At 37.8% G+C, this 20,502-nt stretch overlaps 1 protein-coding gene across 1 annotated transcript in view; it reads right to left on the reverse strand.

Annotated features, from left to right (window-relative positions):
* The window catches only part of ush2a (Usher syndrome 2A (autosomal recessive, mild)), a 250,931-nt gene that overhangs the window by 78,336 nt on the left and 152,093 nt on the right, over positions 1–20,502 (reverse strand). The window contains 8 exon segments of the mRNA XM_048191491.1: positions 912–1,110; positions 5,457–5,569; positions 5,824–6,026; positions 11,334–11,543; positions 11,690–11,853; positions 12,586–12,708; positions 13,435–13,763; positions 18,148–18,776. Coding sequence (XP_048047448.1) covers positions 912–1,110; positions 5,457–5,569; positions 5,824–6,026; positions 11,334–11,543; positions 11,690–11,853; positions 12,586–12,708; positions 13,435–13,763; positions 18,148–18,776 — 1,970 coding nt within the window.

A 20,502-nucleotide genomic window follows, 5' to 3' on the forward strand; every position in this document is an offset into this window, starting at 1 on the left:
TTATTCGGCTAGAGTCTGCTACACTTATGAAAGTTACAAAAGTTGCTTAGTCAAGATAGTGTGCGATCTATTGTTATTTGATTAGCATTAAAGCGCAGACAGCAGTGCTAGGATTACGCAACAGACATTATACAGCTCAGTGCCTTCATGCAGTTATTTAATAAACTATCGGTTTGTTATATCTACCTTTTTCCTGCTAAAGCCGATGGTTGTAAATTGAGCAAAAATCGGCCGATAAATATCGGCGGCCAATACATCGGTGCATCCCTATTACTTGCATGATATGTTGATTAATCAATCAAATTAATCATATATATTAATATTTGCTGCTGTGACGACAGGAGAATGTTTTCATTTTTCTATTGAGTTTTTTTTTTAGATTAAACTTTTATAATTAAAATAACATTAAATTGACATCCCTAATTATACCATAGATGATATGTCCTAGTGGCACTAATAAAGAATCAAACAAAACACCTTTCACAACGTTTTAAACTTTACATAATGCTCAATTCAAAACGAGCTCCATTAACACATCATCACAATAGTGTGCCATGTTGCCTCTGTAAAACTCATTTTTCTATTATACTGCTTTACAGCTTTGAGAGCTCTTGTCCTTATCTGAGTTGTGTTCTCTTTGTGTGCTTGTCTCTAGTGTATTACTGTCTGATTTAAGCTGGTGGAGACGTATGGCCTGTGTTTGCTTGCCAAGTTGGCTGTATTTCAATAACACCAGGATGGCAGCAATTGCAGAAGACAAGTTAATCTGTTTACTGAAAACAATCACAGGGACTGTACTTCATAGATAAATACCAGCCACTCAAACTGATCCATCACTGTTTCTTTATGGTATAGTTTACGAGCTAAACTAATGATCTAAGTGTAACATTTTAAATGAGGTTTCTGGTTACCTGTGTCTCTGGCTTATAACAGGTCTTGCCGCAGAAGTCTTCTTCTGCAGGGCACTCCAGGTATGAGCAGAGAGTCTGAGAAGGAAACACCTGCTGGGATTGCAGCTCCTCACACCACTGCAGAGTCCGCCGCCACACGTCATATCCTCCCAGAATGCCATTGGGCTGACCAGGTGACATCCATTCTAGTTTAACTGATCTAACAGTATACAGACACAGCACAGATATTACAATTTCACAAATATTGCTCACCACTTGGTGTATATTGTCAAAGTCTGGTTTTAGCTCATACTTTGTTTTTGGTTCTATCACTGTCAAGAGAAAGACGCAGGTAATATAATAGAAAAATGGTGATAATCGCCTCGTTATATAGCACTTTCTACAACTTGATATACTAGAGCCAAATAGATTGTGCTGAGCAGTATGAGTTATGATGTGTGTCATCTTTTCTTTTTTCTGATGTACTTCTTGTATTGATTTTCCTCTCCACTCATCATGCAGGAGAAGCTGGCTTTCCACAGAAGAAAAAATGATTTTTGTTCACTACTGCTTACTTTGAGATACTGGATAAAATATTGAGACTTGTACCATGTCATTAAAATTGTATTAGATATTTAAGACATTAAGATATTATAAGATATTTATATTACATAATTAAAGGGATAGTTCACCCAAAAATGAAAATTTGATTTGTTTATCTGCTTACCCCCAGTGCATCCAAGATGTAGGTGACTTTGTTTCTTCGGTAGACAAATTAAACCCTGCGGCTCGTGACGACACATTGATGTCCTAAGATATTAAACCCTGCGGCTCGTGACGACACATTGATGTCCTAAGACACTCATTGAAATATATGCACGAGACATCACTGCCGTTGTCAGAGCGTGAACAGACCTCACTAAGCGAGTGCTGAACGCAGTTGGACATAGTGGTGTATTAAAGGTAAAAAATTATATAAATACTGTTCGGTTTCTCGCACAAACCGATCGTTTCGTGTCTTAGGACATCAATGTGTCGTCACGAGCCGCAGGGTTTAATTTGGATTTGTCTATGCAAGGTTTTTCGACTCTTATTGATCCAAGTTCCCATTCACTCCCATTATTTGACTAACAGACGGCAACGGTTGGAGTTAAAAATCATCATTTGTGTTCTACTGAAGAAACAAAGTCACCTACATCTTGGATGCGCTGGGGGTAAGCAGATAAACATCAAATTTTCATTTTTGGGTGAACTATCCCTTTAAGTTGTACTACAGTTTAATGTACCACAACATTACACTGTAACATACGGTGGCCGAGAGAGCTCAAAGCGCTGCAACTGAAGAAAACACATGCAAATGGAAAAAGCACCAGCAAATTAAGAAAACATCTTCAACAGTTTGACAACACATGTTCTGCAAAAATTCACAATGCAACCAAATACAGAAACACACTGCAAATAGCACAGACCACAACAGAAATGTTTCAAGGGGACCCCAACAAGCGACGAACCTGACTGAGACATGCTTATTGTCAAAGTCTACTTATCAATGGTGTTGTCGATGACCTGAAAGGTGAGCTTTTTGTTTATTTTAAAACATCCTGATCGTATGTGTGTTGTGAGTATTTGCAGCGCGTTTCTGTATTCGGTTGCATTGTGAGCATTTGCAGCCCAAGTGCTGTCAAACTGAAGATGTTTTCGTAATTTGCTATTTGCATGTGTTTTCTTCAGTTGCAGCGCGTTGAGTTCTCTCGGCCACCGTAGTAACAGCAACATTTAGCAACACTGTGTTTATATATTATATAATATATTACCAGTGCTGGGTGTAATGCATTACAAGTAATGAGAGTTAGGTAATCAGATTACTTTCTTCAAGTAACTAGTAAAGTAAGGCATTACTTTTAAATTTAAATTAAGAGTGCTGAACATTCTTCACCTGCGTTCTATTCTTCTGCAAAAGGTTTGTTTGAGCTGCGCCCTCTACATGCATGAATTTGCATTTCCTTCAGCCTGAGGCTTATTTGTTTGTTTTTTTATTATTTAATTTGTTACCTTTTTAGGGAGTTACACAATATTGTAATGCATTACCTTTAAAAGTAACTTTCCCCAATATTGTATATTACCTTGTATTCTAAGCTACCTTTGATCATCTTTAAAATAATAAGTTTTAACTGGAACACATAAGGACTCTTGTAAGCATACTGTAAGCTACATGAGAATTCAACTCTTAATAGCCTTAGTAAATAAATAAATAAATAAATTAAACAAGACAAGAAATCAAAACAAAACAAAACATAAAACAAAATTCACACCTGGCAGTGCAGCTTGCTCCTTAAATGGTTAGTTCACCCAAAAATGAAAATTATCCCATAATTTACTATGTAATATTATATAATTTTCAGGTCAAAGTTTACATTTTTTGGGCTTCAAAATATCAGTTACTATTCACTCCCATTATAAAGGTGGGAAGAGCCAGAATTTTTTTTAATATAACTCTGATTGTGTTTGACTGAAAGAAGAAAGTCATATACACCTAGGTTGGCTTGAGGGTGAGAAAATTATGGGATAATTTTAATTTTTGGGTGAACTAACCCTTTAAGGATCATTGCAGAGAGCTATCAGGAAGAGTAGACATAAAGGAAAAACAAAAAAGCCATTAAACAAGCCTTATTTCTTTCTTAACTGTAGCCATAACCTTATGGAAATGTGCTTTTGTTTTCATCATCTTTTTCATCTCCTCTCCACACATGATAATATCCATATCGCTCTGTGATTCGGCCTTCTTTGCTTTTTGCCCATTTTTTTTTGTGTTGTGCAAATCTCTTGTCACATATGTAAGATGTGGAGAATGACATAATTACGGTTTGTGAGGGTCTCTCTCTCCTCTGCCCCCTCCCTGATGAGGAAGCTAATTGATAGTGAAGGCCCCTGATGATTTAAAGCTGACAGACCTTAGTATCTGATTAGGAATTCATGAAATGTGACAAGGATTCCTTTTTTAAAGTACAGACAGAGAATCGCTTGACGATTACTGTGTGCCTTTACAACACAAAATATTATTCATGATTACTTTCCTTTGGGAGGGGTGGGGGATGGGTAAACAGCTTTGCTATAACAAATGCATTAGTATTATATTACAAAGGGTGTCATTGCTGTCCACCGTTAATCCCTCATGGAGAGAAATAACTGGAATTCATATCGGGCAGCAGCAGCGGGTAAGCCATCGGTTGCAGCACTTGTCATATTTCAATCAAGGCTTAAGCCAGCCGCCGATTCCTGTGCCCAGCCCCCACGTAGCACCAGAGAAAGAATTAATGAATTAGCTATTGATTAAATTCCACTCGAGCAAATCTAGCGTGGCAAATAAATGAACTGTTTGGGGCATGTGTAGGCCACGGCCAGCCATGTCGGGCCAATCGATCAGTAGTTAGTATTCTATTGGGAGAGAAGTACAGCACACTGGTGATATGACATGAGGGTGGGAGACAGCACGGCAGGAAATGAGTGAATTATAGCTTACTACGGCACACAAAGCCCTTGTGCCTTCAAAAACACAATTTTACAGCATTTACACGTATTACACTGTGGCATGTGTAAGACTGCAAATATACAAATAAGGACGTTAACCCAAGGTTTAGGAATGTACAGTCTAAAATGTCAGCTTATGAATACCCAGGATTAATTGTTAACTCCAAAAAATTATGAGCAGTGTTAAAAATGAAGCAAGATAACCCAGGATTCTGTTTGCCCAGGGTTTAGAATGATCCAGGGTTAAAGGCCCACTGAAGTGCCTTGAAACGGACAGCATTATTCAATGTGTTGACGTAATTTCCACTACAACAGGAAGACAAGGGTGGGACATTTCGAACAGCTCCTCCCCTTTTTTTAAAATAGCCAATAGCGTTTTGTCTATATCACAGGTCAACCAGAGCCATTGAGCTTGGTAAAGCCATAGTTTCCTCCTAATCTCTAACCATTTCTTAAAATATAGCATTTTGTGCAGAATTCAAATGGGCCCGTTACGTTTTCTGGTATGCGCCAACTTGCGCATATGATCTGTTCTGTGCTATAGCGTCTCAGAGCCGGAGCAGACTGTATGCGCGTTTGCGTGACACTAACATGAAACCAGACTTTATCTGCCCCAGTGGAAAGCATATTTACACTGTCTGAATCGTTCCATATCCCCTATATAGTGTACTATAGAGAGTATGAAAATAGTAAATGTGTGAACAAGTGGCGGATTTTAGCTGCAGCTTCAGCATCTATTTATAATAGGGGCGGGACGCTTTAGATTCTAGAGAGCATTTGATTGGACAAAAAAATCTGATGAGAAGCTGAAGTGCAGTGTGATGTCAGCAAAACCACTGATCCATATTGGCGGAAGTGAGAGACTGTAAGTTTTGAATGCTTATATCTTCTAAATGTGAATTTTGTCATTGTTTTGGAGCATACAGATAAAAGTACTATCATTTTCATACTAAAAACCAAAAAGCTTAAATTTTGATTTCATGGGGACTTTAAATTTCAAGTGTGAAAATCCCTTCTGTGTCTGCTTGACTGACTCACCTAGAGCTAAGCACCTGAATCTGAGGTTTGCTGATTTTGGCAGGTGTGTCCTCCACCGTGGTCACCTGAGTGCTGTTACTCTTCACACATGCGTACACGGTACACACCTCCACCTAAACACAGAGCATAAGCAGACCCACTGCACAGGTTAAATAAAAACACGAAAATGGAAAATTTAATTTGTGACAAACATAAATATTAATTTAAAACTTTAAATCCTTATTTTATGTAGTCACTTTTCTCTATTTTTTTTTTTTACCCATTTTTAAATTATAAAAACTTCAGATCCTAGATTTTCAATGTAGTCTATAATATACAGTACATAAAAAAATGATGTAATTGTGTGTTTAGATACAGAAGGCCACACCTGAATACTGTGTACAGTGAACGGCAAGAGTCCGCCCACTTCCAGTGATCCGGATCCATTGCTAGTGGACTCATAGAGGCGGCCATCCAGATAGACAGAGTACTGTGTGACTGCTCCATTTGGAACAAGAGGAGCTGCCCATAGCACCCTCACTGCTGTGCTATTTAGGGTCACCACCTCTGGAGGAAAGACCCCCTCGGGTTCTGCAACACAGAGAGAAAGCCACAGTAAATCACAGAGAAGAGCTCAGCGGACTGTAGCCCACATGAAAACACACGGTCATATTGACATAACCCCAGTGCTTTTGAAGAGCTCAAGATTTGTCTCTTTAACCTCTGCTCAAACACAAGAAGATGCTTGGGGAAAGCTTGAGGTCCTCATGAAGTCTGCAGTAGTCTCCAAAAGAGTAATACAATGACACTAACAATATCTACAGAAAAAGACCTGAAGGAAAAGCAGTTTTTCATTCTTTTCTCTCTTTTTTTTTCAGATGAAAATCATGCCAGCCCTAGCATCAACACACAGCATATTCTACCCTTAATAGTCTCTGAAATGGCTTTGGGCTGCACTTTTCTTTCTGCCTTAGAAAAAGAGCATGAGAGAGACAGAGAGAAAGGAAAAACAAAACAAAACAAAAAAAGACTGAGGCATTTTCTTAAAGCTGATGTGTGTATTTTTTTTAAATGTTAAAATACTTTCTCCTATCCCAGCTTAAAGTGTTCAAAACTACAGTATAAGGAATCCATTCACAGAAATCACATAGGAAGTATACTGTACATAAATATGTAAAAATATTATAAATAAATTACACTAACGTTCAAAATATTAGGATCTCTATTTTTTTTTAAAGAAGTCTCTTTATTTGATTAAAAATACAGTAAAATTATCTTTACATTATTACAATTTAAAGGAACACTATGTAACTTTTGGCATTCTAGCAGTTAATAAACAAAATTGCATGCATCTTGCAGAAGAACATTATAGCTGGAGCTATTTTAACAAAAAAAAATTACATGGTGTACCTTTAAAATAGCTGTTTTCCATTTTTTTTAAATATATTTTAAATGTTTTTCCAGTGATGGCAAATCTATGAAAGCTTGTTTCCGCCACTCAATAAAATAAATCAATTTTTCTCACAATTGCAAGTTATGAAGTCAGAATTGCGTGTTATAAAGTCTGAATTGCAATTCTGACTTTTTTCTTGCAACTGTGCGTTTTTACCATGCTAATCTGACTATATATCTCACAATTCTGACTTTTTTTCTCAGAATTAACAATTGCGAGTTATAAAGTCACAATTCTGAGAAAAAACTTAAGTCTTTTTTCCCTCACAACTGGACTGTCATGTCATGTCATATCTTGTTTTGGTTTTGTTTCATGTTCACGGTTTTTGGTTTGTTTTCATAGTTTATTATGAAATTATGCTTTGTTTTGCCATGTGTTTTGTATCATGTGATTCCATTAACCTCATGTGTTCATGTCTTGTACTTCCCCTTTCTCATGTGTCATGCTCTGATTGGTTGTCATTGTCATGTGATTTCAGTTCTGTCTTCCCATTGGTCCTCTGTCTTCATTGTTCACAGGTGTTCCTTGTTTTGTCATTAGTCTCCCTGTATAAATAGCCCTCATGTTCCATTTTTATCTTGTCTAGCTTTGTTTTATGTAACCCGCTGTTTGGTGTGCGTTTGTGTTTAGAGTCTAGTCTAGTCTAGTCTAGTCTAGTCTAGTCTAGTCAAGTCAAGTCAAGTCTTTGTTTTTGTTCTTGTTCCTGTATATGTTTCTGTTTTGGATATATCACTGTAATAAAACTGCACATGGGTTCTCAACAACGCTCGCCTCCAGTGGACTCCCTTTACGTTACATGGACATTATAAGATGCAATTGCGAGTTTATATCTCACAATTCTGATTTTATAACTCACAATTGTGAGTTTATATCTTCCAATTTCGAGACAAAAAGTCAGAATTGTGAGATAAAAAGTCACAATTACCTTTTTTATTTTTTATTTAATGGTGAAAACAAGCTTCCATACAAATCAGAATTTTCAGCAGCCACTATTTTTGGTCACATTATCCTTCAGAAATCATTTATATAATGTTAGTGTGTGTGTGTGTGTGTGTGTGTGTGTGTGTGTGTGTATCACACACACATGTTCCTAAGTTGTCTGGTTCACACAATAACCAATAATAATGCAGTAGTACATACGTTTGTTTGATGTGTGTTCCTGAGCACACTCGTGTATAAATAATGTAATTTTATATTTACATCAGGGAACGCTGACAGCAATACATCAGGGAGGTCTGGCAGAATGAGAAAAAGCTGAGTGTCACTTTTTCACTTTCCCTCTTGCTTTTGGGGGTTCCTGCAGATGGTTTGTGGGCAAATTGAATCAGTCCTGGAGAAGCGCGCGGGGATTGGAGTGCTGCACCGGGGGCAGAGGGGGTTAACTGGGCCAGCCTGGGGGATTCTTTCTACAGCTCGCACCATTTTCGCCTTCTTTTTCTTTTTTCCCCCTCTGTTTTTTGCAAGCTCTTCCTTTCCCATGACAAATCACACTAACTTACAAAAGAAGACCAGAGAGCCTATTTTTCAGCTTGATGTGACTCTAGTAAACAGCTATTGTGACAACTTTGTAAGGCTCTTCTGAAAGAATGTAAAAAGGGAATGATTGATAAAGCTTTTTTTCTGAGGCGAGTGAAGTTAGTTTGTGAAAGAGAGCTGAAAGACATGAGTGTAGTGCTAATGACAGCTGAGAGATCAAATATCTCAGCAGCGGCTTTGAACAAGCCATTGGTTGACATGACGGGATGGGGAATGAATTCGATACAGAGCAGGGGTCCTGACACTTACATTCTCTCCAAAGAATATGACTGCTGTTCTTCTTACTCAAAGCCTCAAAAAGTCTCTCTTCAGGAGATATCCTGCTAACACAAAGGTCAACAAGTGAAGAGACCCCATCTGAGATATCTTCTAGTTAAGGTAAAGCACTTTTACTTTTACAGCAGATTGTACTGAAGGTTTAAGAGGGACAGATAAATGTTTTGATATCAGCAACTAACAGCCAACTGAACACTTTCAGTCATTCATTAATGGATGGCATGCCACTCAAAATGATGCTCAAATAACATGTTGAGTATAAAAACATGAGATGCAGGGCAGTGGAATTGCAAGATCTAGAGGTGCCTTTTTTAAAGGTTCTTTCAAACTTTTGAGTTTTTAGAACACTTTCATGCACAAGATGCTGCAAAAGGCACGAAAGTCTTGAGCGCAATGGACAAAAGTCAATTTAGTGCATGTTCTGTGTGAACGGCCAATAACTCTGTTCTTAGTGAATTAACTAGAACAAACTTTTTATTGGCTCATTTTAATTACTATGAAGCCAGGACTAGTATCATCAATTACTAATCATAAGCAAATCAATCAATCAATCAATCAATCAATCAATCAATCAATCAATCAATCAATCAATCAATCAATCTACAAACAAGCATAATTTAAAAAGTCAAAACAAAGAAAACATACTTTTAAAAAAGTAGTTATACTACAAGTTACTAACAGAGTAACTAACTACAGAAATATTTCAAATAATCTCTCAAATGATTTTTTTTAAGAGCAGAGCAGTAATTATCTACCAATAAAAGATCTAAATAAAGAGATAAAGTTTGAACAGGTCAGTTTACACTAAATTAAATATAAAAAAAGCCTAACATATATAAAGCAATTGAAAATAATCTAATGAACACCACTATACAACTTACAGCACTATAGAATATTTCACATCATAAAAAAAGAAAAATCATATGCAGGGACTTGAATCAGTGAAACATTTGTAAAATTTGATCATTTTTCAGCACACTGAGTTATTGACTCGATTATTGACATAAATAACTGGAAAAGTAGCTAGACTATTTAGAAACAGCTGATCTACAGTCGAGTTACTGAAAAACGCTAGTGCCTCCTTGTTACTCGCTATCACTGACCACAAGAGCAATGAGACATACTTGGATGTGACCAATATCAGTGCTCTCCTGAAGCGTCTCTTTCCATATAATTTCTGCTGCTGCATTATTAATGCAAGACTTCGCATGGACAACCTCGCCTCCATTCCAGTTTTTAATTAGCAGGCTCTTAACATACACACTATCATGCAGCATAATATGATCTTTAAGTTCAACTGCTTTTAATAAGCTGCCCTTTAGGCTGTAAAATAATGAAGGTACCACTGGAAGTTCTTTGGTAAATGACCTGTAACCTTTATTTAGGAGCAAATGATCTTCTAATGTTTTTAATTATACTGATAGGTGGGAGCGAGAGAAGTCCAGGCATGTTACGGCAGGCCAGTTGTTTAGATTCTGGTGTGTAAGGCATAAATGAACTCACACCGCAGTGTGTGTATGCGTATGTGAGAGGTTTGCTGAGCTTTCATCTGTTTCCTGTGCTATCAGTGCATCAGTACATTAACTGTGTGAGAGAAGGACAGCTTAATGACTATTGATCATAGCACAGAGGTCAAGATATCAAAATTTTGGAAAAGGCAAATTTTTCTGCAGCTTGTGAGGTTTTCCTTTAGAGTACAGAGGGGAAAATATTCAATCAATCAGTTCTGTTTTTTATCTCCATGAGCAGGGGCTGCTGGAGTGATATGAGAGAGGCAGGCTGACAGAAATCACAGGAACATTTGAAGTCTTGACAGGAAAACCATAATTAGCCAATATCTTCAATCCAAATTCCACCCAGTTAAACATATACTGTAAAGATGGTTGTTGCAGTCCAGTAAACTTCATATTTTAGCTGAAACCACTTAGATTTTAAATATCATCTAAGATGCTTTGCAAACTTTAACTTTACTTGCATAGTTTTATAATCAGAAAACAAGATCCCACATACAAACTTATTAGCAAAGACACCACCTTGTCTTTTTTGCTCTAGGGTGTGCCAAAAAGAAAATCGCAATAGTTTTGTGTGATTTGAGCTAAATAGGTAACATTTGTGACACCATCATTGTCAGTTTTATTAGTAATACAAAATATTACTGAAATGTACAGTACCATTTTTTCAAAGATGCATTAAATTGATCAAAAGTGGCAGTAAAGACATTTATAATGTTATAAAATAATTCTATCAAATAAATGCTGTAAAAAATGATTATTAAGCAAAAATATTAACTGTTTTCAACATTGATAATAATTGGAAATGTTTATTGAGCACCGACTCAGCATATTAGAATGATTTTTGAAGGATCATGTGACACTGAAGACTGGAGTAATGGCTGCTGAAAATACAAGATGGCCTCCCCAATAAGGACTTGCTTTGAATCTCTACACATACTCAAAGGACAAACGGGACAAACAATAATAGTATGACTGGTATGCACACATGTAATGCGTTGGTTTATGCTAAAGATCAATCAAAACATTAGATTTTTAAAATATATACTACAAATCTGGGGCCCTGTGGCTTGGCAGTCAAAATAGATGTGTGTATCAAACATCCATGTGGCATATACTCACCTCCATCTGTAGTAGTGCAGCTGACCTCAGGGCTGGTTATGCTGTGAGGGCCGTTGGATACAGTCAAGGAGAGCTTGTACACCGTGCTGGGCTGCAGGTCAGAGATTACCACAGAGGTCACAGCGGAGTCAAATGTTAGAGTTTGCCTGTGCTGGCTGGACAGAACCGTAAGGATGTAGTCCTCCACCCTTCCCTGCAAATCTTGCAGAGCTGGGAACAAAAAATATAGAAAAAGACAGGACACACTAAAGGTCAAACGCAAAAACCAAGTTCTCTAAACACATATTCTTTCCTGAAATGTATTTACGGTCAAGGGCCAGGATAAGTTTAATAATATAGAGAATCTAGTCTCTTACTGGGGGTGGACCAGTTGACCAGGATTGCTGTATGATTGAGAACTTGGACGGATATGTTGGTGGGGGTGAGGGGTTGCCCAGCCAGTGTGACCCCTGTGGCAACCTCTCCTGAAGCATAGCCAACGTCATTGTGAACCAGAAGTTTGTATTCGTACCATGTGTACCTGCAGCACATTTAAAAACATTACACACAAGGACATTTTCTGAAGTCACTATCATGGAATCTTGCCTTTATAATATATACGGTATATAAGGCAAGATTATATTATATTTTTATTTTGTGAGTGTGTGTGTATATACTGTATACTGTACATAAAAAAAATAATACATTTATTATTACAATAACTATTTTACATATATTTATCCAATCAAAAGTGTGGGGTCAGTACGATTTTTTTGAAAGAAGTCTCTTATGCTCACCAAGGCTGAATTTATTTGATACTGATTTATTTTGAAAATATGAATTTATAAGAGTGAGGCTCTATAATATCTAGTTGTGATACTGTAGTTGCGATACCATAAAAGTTGTGATACTGCTACATTAAAATTCATATGTTACATAAATTCAAGCACAAAGTGAATCATTTACAAGGACTGAAAACATTTAAATGAAGTCAGACATGAATCTAAATGACAGACCCTGTGATACAAGGGAAACAACTGTTTTTGTGTGTGTGTGCGTGTGTGTGTGTGTGTGTGTGTGTGTGTGTGTGTGTTGGAGTCTTTCAGCGTACACACAAGGAGTGCCAGAGAAAGATTAGCTGAAAACAATTTAATTCTATGGAATATTTGCTCAAAGTATCTTTGAACAGCATTAAAAAGATGGCATCGGTGCACAAAAACAGTTTTGTACACACAAGCAAAGTTTGCATTAAAGCTAATTTCAGTAATCTCACCTGCTAAGGCCTTTATCTTCATGAAACAATTTGGTTCCTGCGTAAACATTGTACCACAGATTCAAATCTTCAGGGGGACGTGAGGCCAGGGGCTGCTGGGTTTTCCGTCTCAACAGCTCAAATCTGAGGGCAGCGGAAACAGCCAGATAATCAGAGCCCGCTCCACTCCCACAATTCTCCTGCCATTTCACCCGCACCGCTGTTTCGCTGGGTTTGTGCTTTTGTCTTTTCTCTCTCTCTCTTTCTTTCTCTCCCTCAACAGTAATGCTAATTTTGCCTGTAATCAGGAGAGCTCAGCTTAATGTGCGCTTTATAAGCCTAGTTAAACAAACAGAGCAGCAGCGGGAAAAGTAGTCATGAATTTTAATCATCCGCCATGAACAGACCTTTATTTACCACCTAATCAGCTCAAAAACAGACTAAAATATACAGCGAGAAAGAACAAGAACTTTTACGTTGTGCTTCACTCTTCATAACCTATTGGGAGACACTTGCTGTTCTCATATAATTGGGAGATTTATGGATTATTCTCAACAGATATTAGGAATTCCTTTATCATATGAATTGCTCACAATTTTGGTTACAATTGATTTAACTTTGAAGAACGTAAACATCCATTTTAACGCACATTTTACTTCCATATCTACATAATAATAAGAAGAACAACAACAATAATACTAATTATTATTATTATAAATCACTATTATAAATAATCATTTTATTATAAATAAATGAATGAACAATATAAAAACATTTAGTAGTAAATTATAATTGTCATGGTTTTAACACTACCTAAATTTGTGTCAAGAAACTAAGATGTAGTACAACAATTAAACATTAATCGGTTACCTTATGTTGGGGCCGTTCGGCCTTGATGGAAGTTGCCATGAAACAGCCAGGAAAGATTCACTGATGGCTATCACCGACAGGGATGACAGGCCTTGTGGGATTGTGGGTAATGTAGTAACCAGCATTGGAAGGCTTTCAGTGCATCCTCCGGCATGGCCTCCACCTCCTGAGCAGGCGAGGATGGTGATGCTGTAGTTAGTGTAGGGCAGAAGGCTGGTGACAGTACGGTTGAGTACAGACGTATTGGTGTGCGAGATGCGTGGATCAGGCATTCGGATCTCGTACCGCTCAATTTTTCCATTGGGTATGAGTGGAGCGGTCCACGTAACCTGCAGTAAAACACGGGATACATTTGAACCTGTTAGTATCTGAAGAATTTGACATCACAGTATAACAGTGTTCTGGTGGTCATGTAGTTATAAACTAAAATGGTTTCAAAAGCGTGTCTAAGGCTCCTGAGAAGGGCCAGAGTCCAGCACAATATCACAACGTATCATTTCAGGCTTTTAGATCGATGAGTTTGTGGAACCGACGTCATGTGATGAAGCGAAGGCACCCTGACTTTGACCCAAGACAGAATATTCCTTTCATTACATTTAAAAGAGGCCTCAGCCCCTGGAGATCATAATGAAATCCTAATGGAATTGCATAGGAAACTGTGCTTGTTGCAGCAGCATGCTGTCTCTGGAGCGAGGGAGGCGTCAGCATTTGGCAGACGCATTAAACATATTGTGCATGTCTGGGGATGAAATGAAATGAGAGAAATGGTAGAAATGAGATGAAATAGTAGATTGGATCAATGTTAGGATTAGTTATGAAAAGAAAAGTTATAATAATGGATATTAAAATGTAAGTAGAAGTGAAGGAAGGTTTAGAAAGCACTTTTAGTCCAACCTAATTTTAAGCTGAAACTAACCTAAATAATGATAAGCAGCATATGTAGTACCGTTGAAAAGCTTTTCTTTTTTTTGGGGGGGGGGGGGTTGTTTCTTGAATCAACTCCACAGCAACCACATAAATTTATCCACTAACCATTCAGAAACATCCAGATGCATTCTAAAATTTGTAAGTTCCTGAGTCTCTCCATCAGTGTCCGACTCCAGTTTGAACAATGCAAGGTTGAACACCGTTACTGACAATCGTCATTTTGGCTGCGTGAGATTCTCCAGCTTTGTTGTTGTTAAGCAACCAAAGCATGAGCTGTTTAAGCTCTGCCCTCTTCTGGAAAGGAGGCCAGGAACAGCAGCTCATTTGCATTTAAAGGGAAACACACAAAAAAGGCATGTTTTGCTTACACCCAAATAGGGGCAAATTTTACAGGCTATTATAAATGATCTGTGGGGTATTTTGAGCTGAAACTTCACAGACACATTCTGGGGACACCAGAGACTTATATTACATCTTGTAAAAAAAAAAGGCATTATAGGTCCCCTTTAATATGCTGATTTGCTGCTCAAGAAACATTTCTTATTTTTATCTATTATCAACGTTTACAACAGTTGTGCTATTAATTTTTTTTTGTGGAAACTGATACAGGATTTTTTTTTTTTGTCAGGATTTATGAATAAAAAGCTCAAACGTACAGCATTTATTTGAAATAGAAATCAGTTGTAACATTATAAATGTCTTTACTGTCAGTTTTGATCAATTAAATGCATCCTTTCTGAATAAAAGTATTCTTTTAAAACTTTTAGACATCAGTTAAAAGACGCAAACAGTGCGTCCCAAAATGCATACTGTCTGAGTAGGTGCTATATTTGAATTTACTTACTGTTAAAAAAGTGCATTATATATAGTATAAATATGGGTAGAATGAATGAAGTTTGGACGTACTACATCTGCCATGTTGTTTTTGTCACATGACATACCAGTGTACTGTTTTTCACATACTATATAGTAGAAGTATTCGATTTCGGATGCAGCGACAATTTTGATCCAAAACCTACTGGCACAGGCTCGATCCTGACACGGAGCCTGTACCAAAAGGGTAGAGGAATGGGAATTATAAAAAAAACTGTAGCAAAAAGCCAATACCAAAAACCGTGCAGAGTGCAATTTGCTATGTAGAACGTTAAATCAGTTCCATGATGGTTAATATACTGCCTTAGAAGTTAGCTGCCTTTGTAGGTAGTAGGCACCATGGCAGTTCATTGTTTTAGAAATGAGCAAATGAATCTGGTCTTTCATGGCTAAAAGAGTTGTATTAATCTCTTTAATTATTTTTTAGAAGAAAAAAAATGTTATTGCAAAAGAAAAAGACCCCAAATGAAATCATCAACACTTGTTAACACAGAGTTTGCCCATGAGCGCCTCGGAGACTTCTAGCATCTCAACGGGAATTCAATATAGCATATGCTAATGCGAACAGTTGTTTTTTGGCTTTTACATGTAGAACAGTTCTCATCCAGTTACACACAAATGCAGCAGTTAACAAATTAATGAAATAATAATGGTATTACAATACACTAAACCCAGGGTTAGGGAAAAATGAATAATTCAAGCAAGTTTATGCAAATGCCGCCTTTGTTTGAAGTGGTAAGCATTTCTGTCCATGTTTCTTGGCACTAGCACACAACAAATAACAAAGAGAGAAAGAGAGAAAGAGAGGGTGTATTTACACACAGCAGGATCTAAGCTGCAAAGCTTGTTTGGTTACATTAACACCCCTTAAATCCAACTTGTAAACCAGCCAAAAGACTGCAAGCTACCTAGCCCTCTTGAGTATCATGTCTGTTGCATTACAGGGATGTCTATGCTGAGGGTTTCGTTTTGCTTTGAAATAACTTTGCCAATGTTTTAATAAGGTCTTGCTTGCTTTACATTTCTTACCGATACAAAATAAACAAGAACAATCTTTAAAACGCTATGTGACCAAGGGCACGTTCACGATTGGTTCCCACAATACTCTGACAGTCTTAATTGGCTGTTCCTTTATAATCAGCTCTGGAATGACCTGGAAACCATGGGTATCAATGTTCTCATACCACGAGAGTGTCATTGGAATAATGATGGATGCTCTAGGTGTGGCATTAATGGGAAGAAATACAGTAGCTTCTCACTAACAATCACAGCAAAGACCTCATTTGCACCTCATTGGTGAAAAGGCGGCATAAGACACTACAGTCTGCCGACAGGAGGGTGGGACAGGATTGATATGCACTTCACACACAAAAAAAAAAGCACACTTTCATCAGCATGTTTGGACTGTGGCACAAACCAAACATGTTCTTTTAATCTTTAAAAGCATTCTTTACATTTCTAAATAAAAACAGTAATATTGTGAAATATTTTTGCATTATGTTTAAATATATTTTGAAATGTAAATAGTAATTTATTCCAGCATTTTTTTCCCCATACATTTTTCTTGTTAGGGTTATTTAATGAATTGAAAGTTCAAAAGAACATTATTAATTTAAAATAGAAAACTTTTGATGATTATGGTTCCAATATGTCACAGAAATGTTCCCTTATAATTGAACCAACTTTGTAATTGGACCTTAAATGTTACGCAATAATTAAAGGTGCCCAAGAATTCTTTTTCACAAGATGTAATATAAGTCTAAGGTGTCTCCTGAATGTGTCTGTGAAGTTTCAGCTCAAAATACCCCATAGATTTTTTTAAATTAATTTTTTTAACTGCCTATTTTGGGGCATCATTAACAATGCACTGATTTACACTCGGCGCTGCCCCCTTAAATCGCGTGCTCCCTGCCACATGAGCTGTCGACTATATTACAGCGCATTTACAAAGTTCACACAGCTAATATAACCCTCAAATGGATCTTTACAAGATGTTCGTCATGCATGCTGTATGCATGCTTCGAATTATGTGAGTAAAGTATTTATTTGGATGTTAAAGTTTTATTCTGAGTGAATTTGAGGCTGTCCTCCGTGGCTAACGGCTAATGCTACACTGTTGGAGATATTTATAAAGAATGAAGTTGTGTTTATGAATTATACAGACTGCAAGTGTTTAAAAAATGAAAATAGCGACGGCTCTTGTCTCCGTGAATACAGTAAGAAACAATGGTAACTTTAACCTCATTTAACAGTACATTAGCAACATGCTAACGAAACATTTAGAAAGACAATTTACAAATATCAGTAAAAATATAATGCTATCATGGATTATGTCAGTTATTATTGCTCCATCTGCCATTTTTCGCTGTTGTTCTTGCTTACCTAGTCTGATGATTCGGCTGTGTGCAGCTCCAGACATTAACTGGCTGCCCTTGTGTAATCCCTTTCATAATGTTGGGAACATGGGCTGGCATTATGCAAATATTGGGGCGTACACCCCGACTGTTACGTAACAGTCGGTGTTATGTTGAGATTCGCCTGTTCTTTGGAGGTCGTTTAAACAAATGTGATTTATATAAGAAGGAGGAAACAATGGGGTTTGAGACTCACTGTATGTCTTTTCCATGTACTGAACTCTTGTTATTTAACTATGCCAAGGTAAATTCAATTTTTGAATCTAGGGCACCTTTAATAATATTTTTGTAAAATATTTGTAAAATTATTTAAGTAAATATGAATGATTCATTGACTGACTGAATTGGAATATTTTTGATTGACGCATTAAAAATGACCATTTTGAATGCATTATTTTCAATTTTTGTATTATATTGTATGTATTGTAATTATTGTAACTTTTTATTTTTTGCAACCACTGTAGTCCTTAATTAAAATGTAAACAAACTCTCCATATACCTGTACTGACGTTGGACCCAAAACCAGCGCATGAGGCGGCTGCAAGCCTGCAGGTCTTGAAGGCCTAGTGGTCACTTTCTTCCACTCACTGCTATTGGATCCACCCAGCCTTGTGTGTGCCACAATGCGGTACTCGTAAGTGCTCCAGGGGCTGAGCACGGCCGAGCTGTCTAGGTAAGTGAGAGTCTGGTTGGGCTGCAAGGTTGCCACAGTAGAGATTTGCTGAGTGTCAGTGACTCTCCTCTCCACGGTGTAGCCATCCAGTTCCCCGTTGACATGACGTGGTGGGGCCCAGGACAAGAGCACTGAGGTCGGTGTGTCGGAGTAAAGCTGCGGGGCTGGGACATCCTCTGGGGGTGCTGGAGGGGTGCGTATGGTGTGGGACTCAGCAGATTGAGCACAGCCGGCTGCTGTGCAGGCCTCCACCTGTATGGTGTACTGGTGATAGGGTGCAAGCTGAGAAAGTGTGTGGCTGGTACTGTTCCCCGGCACAGTGGCAGTTAGCTGGTTGTTTTGGTATATGTTATAATGGGTTATGATGCCGTTGGGCTGTGATGGAGGAGACCAGGAGACAGAAGCACTTCTAGGTTGGATGTCAGAGAGTACAGGTGGGTCAACCGATCCAGGTCCTGAAGAAAGAAGACAGTAATAAGAACTATTCAATCTGCTGTGAAATAATAATTATTTTTGCAATTACATTTGTTGCCACTAGTGGTGAAGAAAATGCACATGCACAGGAAGTAGTGTAGTAAATAATAAACATGGAGTTGGGGAAGGTGGAGGGTTTCTGAAAATGCAAATGCTAACCAAGCATTTGAAGGTTGAGCATGCCAGCTTATTGGCTACTGATACAGCAGGAACCAATCAGCTGTGCCCTATAGAGAATCATGTGATTGCAAGCAGGTGAGTTCAGTTCACTTACACATACGCAAGGGTCAGCGTACACTACAGTGCGTGTGACGCGAATTTCGTCATCAGAAGAGTACGCGCACATGCGCATTTAATTTTTTTTTGCAGTAATTAGTTTATCCACAAGGTGGCAACCATGCCCTGGGGGCGCGATTCACAGAGTAGTCAAAGAAAAACAACATAAACAGAACGGACCAGAACGCATGCAAGCTACAGTGACAATGGAGCAGGGTTGCCAGGTTTTCACAACATAACCCGTCCAACTGCTTCTCAAAACTAACCCAATCGCATTTCAGGGGGGTCCTGTGGAAAAAAATCGCATTCCGGGGGGTAAAATTTGCGTTTTTGGAGGGGCTCCCCTGGCAAAAATTTGCATTCTAGAAATTAAATATCACGTTATTTTGAGTCAATTCAACCCGCGGACATGAAAAACCACCCGCGGCAACAGTGTAAAAACACTGCAATAGACAAGAGATTGTGCGAAGAGGTTAGAAAGTATTCTCATTTGTACAACTCTAGCATTAAAAAATACAAAGATGTTTACATGGTTGTAACTCATGGCGAGAGATTGCTCAAAACTGCGCATGCGTTGAACGCCTGTGTATGCGTACAGGTCAAATGAAGTATACTTTCCAAGGCTGTGCGTTCGACTGTGCGCATACACTAAAAAAGTGTTTTCACACGTGAAAAAAAGAAGTATACCCAGGGCTTTAAGGATCTATTAACCTGCGCCATCTAGAGTTTCATGAATTACATGTAATTATATATTATTAAATTATATAATATTATATAAAATATTCAAAAACTAATATTACATTTATAATAGTTTTTAATAAATATAATGTCATACAATTAAAACTATATGGATGTATAGATTATATAATAACAAAATAATAAAGCCATAAATATTATGATTTTAATGAATTATATTCACTAATAAGATTGCAATTCATTTTGCCTTTAAATGATTTGAACCAAAGGACTGATGAGTCTTGTTGATCTCCATGATCTAGAGAGACGCAGCTCCTCTCTGACAGCGCAGCATTGAGACTGACAGCACAAGGACACCGTCTGATTGGAGCAGCCTGATTCTCTGGATTAAAATGTAGAGCAGGGGGCTTGCAAATCAGCTCATTTGCCAAAGAGGATGGAGTCAGTCGCTGCATATCACAAGCAAATATGAAATTATATTTATGGATTTATTCGTTGGGGTTATGTGGCTAAGGGATATCAGCTATGTGTGAGGTGAGCCTCTGAAGGGTCTGCAGTGAATTGAAGGAAATCACTTAAGTTTCCTGCCTAGTCATTTTCTCTGAGTGGTTACAACAACAGCTGCCATGGCAGCGTTAACATCAAGAAATCCTTTGTGGATCTTCAGGCTCGGACAGCTCGGGTCATTTTCATAATTACACACGCACGCATGTACCAAAACACATGACGGTATCA

Source organism: Megalobrama amblycephala, linkage group LG5 (genome assembly GCF_018812025.1).
Source record: "Megalobrama amblycephala isolate DHTTF-2021 linkage group LG5, ASM1881202v1, whole genome shotgun sequence".
NCBI classification, from domain to species: Eukaryota; Metazoa; Chordata; class Actinopteri; order Cypriniformes; family Xenocyprididae; genus Megalobrama; species Megalobrama amblycephala.